This window comes from Canis lupus, chromosome 2 (assembly GCF_011100685.1).
Source record: "Canis lupus familiaris isolate Mischka breed German Shepherd chromosome 2, alternate assembly UU_Cfam_GSD_1.0, whole genome shotgun sequence".
Lineage (NCBI taxonomy): Eukaryota > Metazoa > Chordata > Mammalia > Carnivora > Canidae > Canis > Canis lupus.
The window spans coordinates 76,936,715-76,948,766 of record NC_049223.1 but is presented as its reverse complement, the minus strand read 5'-3'; the positions used below and the strand labels follow the sequence as shown (position 1 = coordinate 76,948,766).

Sequence of the window (12,052 nt, the reverse complement as noted above, 5' to 3'; positions counted from 1 at the left end):
TTCCCCCTAAGGGGGGCACTTGTCTGTCAGGTGGAGGCAGTAGACAGGGCATCGGCAGGTCTGTGGTGAGCTTGAGGGTCCACGAGGGGTAACGGGCATAGCCAGCTCCCAGCCCCTCAGCCCAGCCCCAGGGAACCCAAGAAGCAAGGGTGGGCAATGGGGGCCCCCTAGGAGGAAAACCTCCCATTCTGGGGCAGGTGCATGGAATCACAGTCTTCAGCGACCTCTGAAATAATCTCGTCCATTTGCAGCAGAGGTGCCCAGAGAGGGACAGTGACTTGCCCACGGTCACAGAGCAGAAACCAAATTGGAAGCCAGGACTCAGGATTCCCAGCCCAGTGCTCATTCCACCATTTTCACATCTCACTGCCTCCACGGTAGGCTCTGTACGCACTGAGATATCTCAAACCTCCCCTCCCACCTTGCTCCCCATGAGTCCAGAGGGGCACCGGGGTGTGATGAAGGGCCCGGAGTGGGGGCAAGCCAGGCTGGAGTTCTGCTTCAACGGAACACTGCCTGCCCCAGCCTCGGGGGTGGGGATGATGCCAGCAGCTTCCCCCTCCCAGGTCTGGATGGCTCCGCCCTGCAGAGACAGCCCAGATGGGTGGCCAAGGTGGGGGCAGGGGGCAGCCCACAGGCTGGTGCTGGCCTTGGGGGCAGAGGTCCTAGCCACCTGGACTTGACACGGCATCTTCACCTTGTGCTTCTGCGGCCTCATCTGCAGGTAGAGGGGGGTGAACAGACGGAGAAGCAGGGGGACACGAGAGGGAGTGGCCCACCCTGGAGTTCCCCACCGGGGTGTTTCCATCCCACTGGGAATCCCCCGGGCCCCTTCCTCCCAGCAATTCCCAAGTCCCTTGCAGGCTCCCCGGAACCCTCCCAGCACCTATTGGCCCCACTGCACCGATAAGGAAACTGCATCTCAGAGAGAGGCCAGTGAGCTCCCCGAGTCCCCCAGCATCTGAGTGGCAGAGGATTCGAATCCAAATTCACAGCTCTTAGCTCGGGGCAATGACAGAGGAACAGGGAGGAGCCACCCCGCCACCCCACCCCCTGGTCCTGCCCACTCCCGCCCTCGCCCACCCTCTCCCCACCAAACAGGAGCTGAGGATTGGTTCTGACCTGCTCAGTTTCTCCTTCAGAGAGGGGGCCTGGCTAACAGCCCTGCAGAGACAGAGTGACCAGAGGCAGGTGACAGATGACATGGGGCAGGAGAGACGGGCAAGCAGAAGACACCGGTTGTGCCCGGGCCAGATGAACCCAACCCCTCCTGGCTTCAGGGGGCCTCCTGATCTGGCACCCACCCCTGGTCCCTGTGGACACCTCGTCCCCTTTCCCTGACACCTAACACCTCCTGGGCAAGCGGTCCCACAAGGCAGCTTCTAGGCTGGCCACATCCGCCTTGGCCTCCTCCCTCCCCCCCCCTCCACCCCCAGCAGCTGCGCTTACCAGCTGGGGTGTGTGCTGTTCAGATGCTTCCAGCTGGATCTTGATCTCGGGACACGCAGGGTCCCCCGACTTGCCGGCGTCGGGATGGGGTGACCGCGAGGGGCCTGGGGAAGGGGGCAGGAGGGAGCCACCTCACTGGCCGCGGGGAGGCCCCAGGGAGACGGACACATGGATGGGTGGTAGGCACTGGTGCCCCACAACCCTGCAGAGTCCCTCCCTCAGGGAACCCCACCTTTAACTCCCTTCTTTACCACCACCACCACCCCATCATCCCCCAAGACCCTTCCAGAAGCTATCAGCCCTCAACCTTCTTAGGCTAGATAATGACCCACCCACTGTCTCCAATGTCAGTGGCAGTCCCGTCACACACCCACTGCCTGGGGCCTGAGAGGTGGTCTCGACCCTCTGTGCCTATGCCTGTTCCCCTCCCGCCACAAGCCTGGCCTGGCAGGGGAAGCCGCCTGTGGCCTGGTACCTGGGGAACTGCCCCCACTTGTGGTGCTGACACTGTCCTCCAGCCACGTGCTATAGATGAAGGAGTCCCGCTTGTGGGGTGTCCCCGAGGACGAGACGCTCTCCTGGGGGTGGGGGAAGAGACAAAGGGAGGTTAGCCCCCATCCATGGCACCGCTGGGCTCCCCTCCCATCTCCCAGCCTCCTCCATTTGCTGCACCCCACAACCCCTCACCCTGGCCGCCCCCCAGCAATGTCTGCCCCAGAAGACCATGGGAGGACAGGGTGGGAGCAGGCACAGACCCAGGCATACAGCACAGCCTCCCATTCATTCATTCATTCATTCAGCCAACGTTCACCGATGCTTTCCCGGCCAAGCCAGTGAGAGAAACCAGGCAGGGTCCCTGCCCTCGGGCAGTGAGGTCTAGGAGGTGAGACAGGCTGTGGAGAGACCACTGGGATCCCAGACTCTAAGCCCCATCGGGCAGGGCCTTGGTCCGCCTCGTTCCCTGCTGCACCTGCAGCACGTGGAAGCGGGCGTGGCAAGGTTTGCTGAATGAAGAATGACACAAGGGTGCGAAGGGCAACACCTCGGGGGTCCGTGAGAGCATGGAAGTGGGGGTTCCCAACCTACCCTAGCTATAGAATCAGGGAAGGCTTTCAGGAGGAGGTGATGTGAGGCTGAGCAGAGAAGGATAAGGAGGAGTCAGTCAGACAAAGGGGCAAAGAGGAGGCAGGCAGAGTGTTCCAGACAGAGGAGACGGCAAGTGCCAAGGCCCAGAGGTGGGGTAAGCCTGGTGTGTTGAGGGGACTGCAGAGAAGCCCAGAACGACCGAAGCGGTAAGAGATGAGGCTGGGGAGGCACCAGATCTTCAACGGTCTGAGACGGGGCTCTCTGTGAGCGACGCTGGGGAGCCACGGAGGGCTTCGGAGTAAGGGAGGGGTAGTCTGCAGTACTCCTTTGCGGCGGAGTCCCCCGATCTCATCTCAGCCACACCAGGCTCATGCTTCTGCCCCGAGTATCTACAGGGACCGAGGAGCCGCCCTCCGGGCCGCTGGAGAGCACCACGGGCCCCTGGGCCTCTCACCAGGCCTGTGTCGTCCGCGTCCACGCCCTCGGTCTCCTCCACCACGCTGGCGAAGCTGCTGGCACTGGACGAGGAGCGGGAGAAGTCCTTCAGCACCTCCGCTCTCTGGGCCGCAGTCTCGGCTCTGCCACAGACAGCACCGTCAGCCGGCGTGGGCTCCGGGCACCTCCTGCGCCGAGCCCGGTTCCGGCCCTGCGAGGCCCAGCCTGCAGCCACCCCCGCACCTCTGCAGCCCGGGACAGCTGCCCGGGCCTCGGAGCCTCCCCGCCCTGTCCTTCCTACTTCACGGATCCGAGCACACCCTCCCCCGAGCAAAGCCCTCTTGCGGCTCCCCACTGCCCCAGATAAAGTCTCATCTCCTTGGCGAGGTGTTTGGTAATAAGAACTGTTAACCGCAAAAAAAAAAAACAAAAACAAAAACAAAAAAAAACTACGGTCCAGTGTATGTTTGCTCCGTGCCAGGCACTGTTTCAAGTGCTCTGACCTGAGTTATCTCATCGTTATCGTTAACAGGCCCATCTTAGAGATGAGGCAACGGCGAGGCTCAGAGAGGGTGGGCACCCAGCCCAAGGTCACCCAGCCACAGGTGGGAGAACAGGGGTGTGGCCCCAGGCCTTCCAACCCAACCCCACAGCCTACTCTCAACCTTCTCACTTTCACTCCATGCTCAGGACTTCGTGTCTCACTCCTTCCCTCAAATCCCAAAAAGCAAATTCATCTTTCAAAACTCAGCCAAGGATCTCCTCCTCCCTGACTCCTCCTCTCGAGGTGGGAGTGGAGCTCTCCGCTCTGGGTCTGCGAGCCCGCCTCTCCTGCCTCTCTGTTCGCCTGCCTGACTCCTCAAAGGAGCACAGTCTGGGAGTCTAGACCCTCCCAGAGCCAGCGCAGAGGGGGCTGAGCCTCGGCACTTCCGTTCTTCCCCACCCCACCTTTTCATGTGGCAACCACAGCCAGGTTTGAAAGCATCACTCCTCTTAACTAAAATCCCAAAGGCTCCTCCCTGGCCCCTCTTAGGATAAAATGCAAAGTTCTCATATGGCTTCTAAAGCCAGGATGGAGCCCCCGCCCACCTCTCTGACCTCATCCCCAGCAGCACCCAGCACATGTCTGCCTGGGCCCAGCCCCTCACTCACTTGGCTCCAACCGCACCACTCTTCTTTCTATCCTTCAAGCATATGCCTCAGGGCCATTTGCACTTGCTGTGCTTTTCATCTGGAGTCTTCTTCCCTTTGCCATGCCAGTCCTAGCAGGCCTGGCTCCTCACTCAGCTCTCAATTTAAGCCTCCCTCATTTCTAGATGTCTTTCTTGAGCACCAACTACCCCCCAACACACACACCCAGTGAGTCCTCATTGCAACCCCTGCTTTGTTGTCCTCTTGCGTCACCATCTAGAAATAGCCCACGTGGTCATGCTACACTGGACTGTCGGCTCCATGGGGCAGGGGCCATGTATGCCCAGCTCACTGATGGATTTGGAGCTTGGCACAGGGCCTGGCATGAATGAAGCTCTCAACAGGTGTGTGTCAAAGGAGGACCTGGGAGAGGGCCCGGGCCTCCCTGATGCCCTGGTGTGGCAGTGCCAATGCTCCCGGGCAGCCCCAGGCCCACACAGGGACTAGAAAGGGTGAGTCCAAGCCCCCTGGCTCAGCGTGCCCCGAACCCCAACCTGTTCTTGGTCGTGGGCATCTCTGGGGAGCTCTGAGTGGATGAGTTCTCCGACTTGGGCTCTTGTGAGACGTGCCCGCTGTCTGGGGTCTTCTGGCCGGCGGGGGGACTCTCCCTGCGGGGCACACGGGGGCAGCAGGGGGATTCAGCACCAGGCCTGGCATTGAGGGTAGAACGAGGCCCAGGTGGTGAGGTCACGGGCGCCTCCTGCCTCGTCCCCATACCCTATATCCTTGGGGGCCAACCCCAGAGCAGTCCCTGCAGCTCCCTGGCTGGCCTGGCCGAGGAAAGGAGCAAGCAGTGTGGGAGCACCTACGTAAGACAGGACACTCTTCAGGTCCTCCCTCCTTATCCCTGTTACAGGTGAGGAAACTGGAGTCCAGAGATGGGAAGGAATCTGCCCAGGGATGCACAGCTAGGTCATGGCAAAGCCAAGCTCTGAATCCAGGCTTCATAGGGTTCTGGGCTCTCGTGGCCATAAGGACAGTACCTCCTCCACTCCTGAGGACTCCGTGCACCTGCCCTGCATCACGCCCTGCACCGCACCTCTCCAGCAGCCCCATGTTCTTATCCTCATTTTCCAGATCGGGACAGTGAGGCTCAGAGAGGTACAGTGACTTTTCCAGGGTCACACAGCCCCAGCGTGGTAGAGACAGGATTCACGTTCAGGAACCATCCTCTGCTTCCCAGGGGCTGTCCTGCTGCTAATATGTGTGCTGCCTGCACCCTGCCCACGCAGGTGCACCCCTGCAGACCCCCACAAAACAGGCCGTAAATCCCAGCTCTGCCTTTCACTGGCAGTGTGACGGGGCAGGCCCCTGAGCCCCCTCACTTACAGCATCTTGACATGCAAAATATGACCCCCTGGCGAGCCAGCAGAACCACCGGCAGAGGAAGGCATCCCACTGAGGTGATGAGCTGGCCCTGGTGCCTGGCACACAGCAGGTACTTGCCTGTACAGCTGTCCCCGGAAAGGGACGGGAGCAGAAAAATGGGTGCTCCCTCCCGCTTGCTTAACCCTGCCGCAGGGGTGGTCAGGGAAGGGTTGGGAGGAGGCAGGGGACCCGCCCCACCCACCTTTTCTCCTGCACCTCCTGTATATTCTCGATACCGATGGCGCTGCTGCGGCGGGAGCCAAACGGGCCCGACTTCTTTCTTGTGGGGCTCTTTCCAGGGACGATCAGTGACTGCAGGGAAAGGCCCCAACTCAGTGCCCACCTGCCCTGGAACAGCCACCGTCCCCCACGTGCCACCTGCCCCACTGCCCCAGGCCCTGAAGCAGAGGCAATGGAATAAGAAAGAATGAGGGCAATGTCCATCTGCAGAGACAGCCTTCTAGGTTCACAGAGAGGGAAACAGGCTTGGGGAGGGCCCAGGCCCCCAACATTACATAGCAGCGCAGGGCCTGGAATCTCAGCCCAGGAGGAAGGCAGCAACCTGAGTGGGCTGCGCTGGGCAGAGGCCTGCAGGCTCAGGGCCGCGGGGCGAGAGTGGACACAGCAACACCAGCCCCTGCCCCACCTGGGAACCTCCAAACTGGCTGGGCGAGATTCCGGCTCCGAAGTTTGAAGGATACCTTCCCTCCCCCCCAGTTTCTAAACATACTAGGGTGGGAAGCCCCAGGCACCAGAAGCATGCCCCCCCCACCCAGCTTATCTGGGGAGGCAGGAAGGTGGGCCCCGGGAGGCATGGAGGGCCAGGAACCCCCAGGCCAGTTCACGGTGCGGAGGGGGAGTCAGGGCAGAGGAGGGGATGGCGTTCCATGCAGAACCGGCGATATTGGGGGACGTGCGGCTGGGCATAGGGTCTTTGGGTACCAGATCCTGGCAGGGACTCAGCCAGGGTCCCAAGGGCCAGGGCAGGGCCAGAAGCCCCTGGCGGGGGGCACTGGCTCTGGCACAGGTAGCAGGCCCCAAAGCAGATGCTGGTGCCACCAGAGCTGCCGGCACTCCATCCTGCACACCCCTGGGCCCAGCCCAGGGGCAAGGGGGGGCCACGTCCCCAATATGGCCTCCGTCCCGAGAGCGAGCAGAGAACAGCACGTGCAGGCAGCCTCCAGAGCCGGCGGCCCCGCGGACGACAACCTCTTCCACCGTTCCTATGCCTATGGCACTGCCCCGGCGTCCGAATCTACTCGCGCTTTTCCCAGGAATAAGCAATGACTGGCAAGCAGCAGAGGGCAGGGGCAGAGAGAGAGAGAGAGATGGAGGTGGTGGGAGGGGCAGGACAGGGAAAGGGGGAGGACAGAGGGACAGACAGAAACAAAGCCCGCAGTGAGGCAGGGGGGTTGACAGCGGCCAGGAAGGGGTGGCACAGTGGGTGGACGGACCAACCCGACGGATGGATGGATAGACAGAGGCGAGAGATTGGCCAACAGACAGGGGCATGGGCAGACAGGTGGGGGAGCGCACAGGAGGTCACAGAGCAGATAGGCAAACACAAACACAGACAGACAGACAGACAGGAAGACCAGGAAGGCCGAGAGGAGAAAGCAGAGAGAGAACAGTACAGGTGGAAGTGGGAGGAGGGCAGAGACGGGGGTCGGGGGTCGGTGGGGGGACAGAGAGGAAAGGGACATCCGGGAAAATGCAGACGGCAGAAGGAGAAGGAGTAACGGAAGAGAGATGTACAAAAACAAAAACAGAAACGGGTCTGGTTACTGCCGTGGTGCTGCTGGCCTGGCCCGGCCCCAGGGCCCCTCTACAGCACCCACAGGAAGCTGAGCCACTCGGCGGGAAGGGGGGGGTGGGCCTGGTTCTCCAGTGACAGTGGGCTTGGGGACCACAGGACAGCAGAGGCCCCGCCTTGTTCCCCGGGGTCAGGCCAGACCACGGGGAAGGGGTGGCTGGGGATGGGGGGTGGGGGAGACCTCCTGCCATGGGACACAGCTTCACAGCACTGAGCACAGGGCTTGGCATGCAGCACGCAGTCAATGAGGGACAGAAGGCCAGTCGGACAGATGGGTGGAAGAGAGTGGCCAGATGGGGAGGAGCAGAGTTGCAGGTGCAGCGCCAGGGGCGGACACTAGGCAGTAGAAGAAAGCAGATGGACCCGCAGCTGAAGGCCTTACCCACCCTGCGTGCCCAGCACACACCCCGAGTGTTAGCAGCAGAATCCCACAGAGGCTGGCAGACAGGAGGTAATCACACAGTAGGTGCTCACTCAGGAGATGCTCACACAGAAGCCCACTTCCTGACACACAATAGGGAGCCACAACCAGAGGCCCCAACACACAGTAGGGGCTCGCACAGCAGCCGAGGGCCAGGCACACAGAAGTAGGTGATCACAGAGTAAACGCTCACACCACAGCCCACTACCTGACACATAGTGAAGAGCCACCGGTATCCAGGGCTTGGCACATACTGTGTGCTCATTCAGGGGTGCATCTCCTCACACACGGTAGGTTCTCGCACAATAACCCAGGGCTGGGCATACAGTGGATACTTACAGAGCTGATGCCCACACAGCAGGACCTGACACACACTAGGTGCTCACAGAAACTCAGGGTCAGGCCCACAGGAGATGCTCACACAGTACATGTCCACACAGCAACCCAGGTTCTGACACGTAGGTGCTCACACAGCAGCCCGAGTCCTGACACACAGTAGGTACCCACCAGCATCTCAGAGCCAGGCACACAGCAGGTGCTCACATAGAAATCCAGGTCCTGACACACAGTAGGTGCCCCCAGCAACTCAAGGCTTGACAGTAGGTGCCCACAAAGCAGCCCAGTTCCCAGCACATGATAGACAGTAGGTGCTCAATAAGGAAAGTCATAGAGAGGTAGCCCCAGAGCTGACCCGCAGAAAGTCATCAGAATAAGGGACCAGGAGGAGGGAAGGGCTGAGGAGCTGGAAGGGGGCTGCAGGCTCTGAGCACCCCACTATTATGGCCTGGACATTGGACTCCCACGGAGAACAGTGGCTAGACTGAGTCTAGAACCCAGGATGGGCACTCAGCAGGGCAATGGGGCGGGGGGCAGGCCTCAGAGGTGGGGGTGAGCCAAGGGCTGCTGGGGCAGGGCACTCACTATTCCAGCTGCCTTGGCCAGGTCAGGGTTGTTGGGGGCAAAGCTCCCGCTGTGGCTGGTGGACACGGTGTTGGGCTTCTTGTTGCTTAGTCCCATGGCATCCATGGACTGGCTGCGGCTCCGGATGACCCGCTGTGAAGGTGGGGTGGGGGTGGAGGAGGCACAGACTTTATGAGGTCCTCCCCACCATGGGAAACCCAGGAGCCCAGGCACCTGGTCCCTCCCCACCAATGCCACTCCAGTAACCCCAGGAAGTCTCTGCCTGTGAGGCCACAGGAGAGGCAAGTCCACATGGTGCCTAAGGGTAGTTTGGGCCTTGGCTATACCACCAACTTGCTGGGTGACGTTTGGCAAGCCACTTCACGTCTCTGAGCCTCCTATGATTCTCCTGTGGCTACTGAAAGGACTACAGAAGATGTTGGGGTGTGACCCAGAGTGTGCACAGAGAGCCCTCCAGAAACCTCAGTTTCTTGCTCTTAGGGTTCCATAGATCCTACTTTCTTTTCTTTCCCCTCTTTTGCCTTTTCTTCTTGCTTTCCTTGGCCAATCTATGCTGAATGTTTCCTACAGACTAGGTACTTTACATTCACTTATTCGATCCACTCTGAGAGGGGAGCGCTATTATCACGCCCATTTCACACATACAAGACAAGCCTGGAACCCATATGCCAGATCACGGGCCCCTAACTGTGGGCTCTGCTGCCTCTGAGAAGTCCTTGACCTGATCCAGGTCCACTGTCCACACCTACCAGAGATGTGGGACCACTGGACAGCCCCCCTCAGGCACCCCAGACCCATGTTCACCCCACCCATTCCCTGACTCCACTGGGCAGAGGCAGGGCTCTTCTCAGGCCCCTTTTCTCAAAGACAGTCTGTTTGCCTAAGACCAGGGCAGGCCCAGCAGCTGGGCCAATGCCCTTATGCAAACCCACTGCAAACCCACATCTCCAGCTTTGCTGCCGGCCCTGGGGTGAGGGTGAGGCCTGACACCCTGGCTAGGCACCTGGAGGATGGGCAGTTCCCCCCTGTGCAGGGGGGAGAAGGTGGCAAGGGAGCCATGGCCTGGGGACCTGCAACCTGGGGGAGTCCAGGACCAGTGGGGGAAAGAGGAGCTCCCCCCTCCTCTGCCTCTTTGGACAGCAGAGGCTGAGGTAGATGAACAGGGTTTCGTGTTTTACTTTTGAACTTACATTGCAGTCATCTAACTCCTTTACAAATAATTCTCAATAGTCATAAGAGGTAAACTGCCTCTATCCAGTAAAGAAACTGAGGCTCAGAGTGCTCAAGCTGGTTAAGTGGCAGAACTGGGATTTGAACCCAGAGTGTCAGTTCTCCTAACTCTAAGCTAAACCAGATCAGCCAGATCACGGCCACGAGAGTCCTAGAGGCCAGGTCCCTCTCCTGTGGCCACTCTGGCCACATACCGCACCTTAGACTTCTGTTTCTTTCCCTCTGAGGACAGACACCTCCTCTTCTCTTCCCTGCCTCCTGACCTGGTAGCCACCCCAGAGGCACCGGGTCGCCGCCCAGAAGGCTCCAACCTTCGCGGACCTCCCAGGTGGACTCCACCCCCAAGCCTAGGTAGGCCCCGCCTCCGGCCGTTAACTCCTCCCAAGTCAGATCCTCCCTGAGGCTCGCCTGTGTCCAGACTCTACCGCGGGCGCCTGCCACCTGGCTCCTGGCTCATCGCAGCCTGGAGTCTACTAACCCCGCACCCAGACCCCACGCGAGCTCCGCCCCGCTCGACTCCCCCCACACGCGAGCCGGCCTCAGGCCACACCCCCACGCCTACCCCGTAACCCCGCCCCCGCCCCACCCCCCCGCCTACCCCATAACCCCGCCCCCGACCCACCCCCACGCGAGCCCGCCCCCGGACGCACCCCCACGCCTACCCCGTAACCCCGCCCCCGCCCCCACCCCCACGCGAGCCCGCCCTCGGCCGCACCCTCACGCCTACCCCGTAACCCCGCCCCCGCCCCACCCCCACGCCTACCCCATAACCCCGCCCCCGACCCACCCCCACGCGAGCCCGCCCCCGGCCGCACCCCCACGCCTACCCCGTAACCCCGCCCCCGCCCCCACCCCCACGCGAGCCTGCCCTCGGCCGCACCCCCACACCTAGCCCCTAACCCCGCCCCACCCCCTAACCCCGCCCCCACCCCCACGCGAGCCCGCCCCGACCCCACCCCCCACGCGAGTCTGCCTCTGGTCGCTCCCCCACGCCTACCCCGTAACCCCGCCCCCGCCCCCACGCGAGCCCTCCCCTGGCCGCACCCCCACACCTACCCCTAACCCCACACCTAGCCCCTAACCCCGCCCCACCCCCTAACCCCGCCCCCACCCCCACGCGAGCCCGCCCCCGGCCGCACCCCCACACCTACCCCCTAACCCCACACCTACCCCCTAACCCCACACCTACCCCCTAACCCCGCCCCCGCCCCCACGCGAGCCCGCCCCCGGCCGCACCCCGGCGCCCGGCCCGTGACCCCGCCCCGACTCCACCCTAGACAGGTATCGGCCGCGGCCGCAGGTAGACCCTGGCTTCACCTTAAAGGACTCGAAGAAGCCGCCGCCGCCGCCGCCGTTCTCCATCTTGTCCTCGTCACCGCCCAGGCCCATCATGGACTGGCTGTGGATGTGCAGCTCCTCGTAGAGCGTCTCCAGGAGGGCGGCCCGGGTCCGCTCCTGCGGGCCAGGCGGAGGCCGTCAGGTGGAGGCCGCCAGGTGGAGGCCGCCAGGCGGAGGCCGTCAGGAGGGGCGCGGCGATCCGCCACCTCCTCGGGGTGAGCAGGGAGGTGGGGCCCCGCTGCAGCTCCAGCAGCCCCCGGGCTCCTCCCGCCCCCACCTCCCGTTCCCCCCTCCCGCGCCGGGCCCCGGGGGCCAGCCTGCCCACCTGCCCGCCCACCTGCCCGCGCCCCGCAGGCGCCTCCTGGGACCTTACTCACAGATGCCTAGGAAAGCCCTGCTTCCCCTCCCCCGACGCTAGCCTGCGCGGCACATCCGCCCCCACCCCGGACGGCCCTCCCTGAGGCCCAAGTCCGGGCAGAACATTCCCCCCAGGTTGGGGGAGGGGTTGGGCCCTGCAGCCCAGCCTCACCTCCAGTTTGGCAAACTTCTCTGCCTTGTAGCAGGCATACTCAGCATTGATCAGCTTCGTCAGCAAAAATTCCTGGAACTCAGGCCCCTGGGAGCCCACGGTGTGGACGGTGTGGACAGGAGAAAGGCGTGCAGATGAGCACAGAGGCAAGGCGCTGAGCCCCAGTGACGCAGGGGCCAGAGTTCCCGAGCTGCGACCTGACCTGCCTGCGGGGCCCCTGTCGGCCTCTTCACCCCCAGAGGGGCATCTCCTTGGCCTCAGCTCCCCAGCC

General features: G+C 62.4%; 1 protein-coding gene across 15 annotated transcripts in view; it reads right to left on the bottom strand.

The window, feature by feature from the left end:
* Positions 1–238: 238 nt before the first annotated feature.
* The window catches only part of LOC487387 (RAP1 GTPase activating protein), a 63,560-nt gene continuing 51,746 nt past the window's right edge, over positions 239–12,052 (bottom strand). For 5 of the 15 annotated variants that reach the window (XR_005356063.1, XR_005356064.1, XR_005356055.1 and 2 more), the window contains 11 exons: positions 11,782–11,868; positions 11,232–11,369; positions 8,685–8,816; positions 6,739–6,816; positions 5,732–5,841; positions 4,656–4,811; positions 2,990–3,113; positions 1,925–2,027; positions 1,450–1,584; positions 1,123–1,164; positions 239–718 (listed from right to left, as the gene is read on the bottom strand). Coding sequence is in view for 5 of the 15 variants with exons in the window: in XM_038531703.1 (XP_038387631.1) it covers positions 1,156–1,164; positions 1,450–1,553; positions 1,925–2,027; positions 2,990–3,113; positions 4,656–4,811; positions 5,732–5,841; positions 6,739–6,816; positions 8,685–8,816; positions 11,232–11,369; positions 11,782–11,868 (1,041 nt within the window). In the remaining 10 variants the exon portion in view is untranslated. The remainder of the gene's footprint in view (positions 719–1,122; positions 1,165–1,449; positions 1,585–1,924; positions 2,028–2,989; positions 3,114–4,655; positions 4,812–5,731; positions 5,842–6,738; positions 6,817–8,684; positions 8,817–11,231; positions 11,370–11,781; positions 11,869–12,052) is intronic. The other 10 variants (XR_005356056.1, XM_038531703.1, XM_038531704.1 and 7 more) reach the window with 10 other exon arrangements.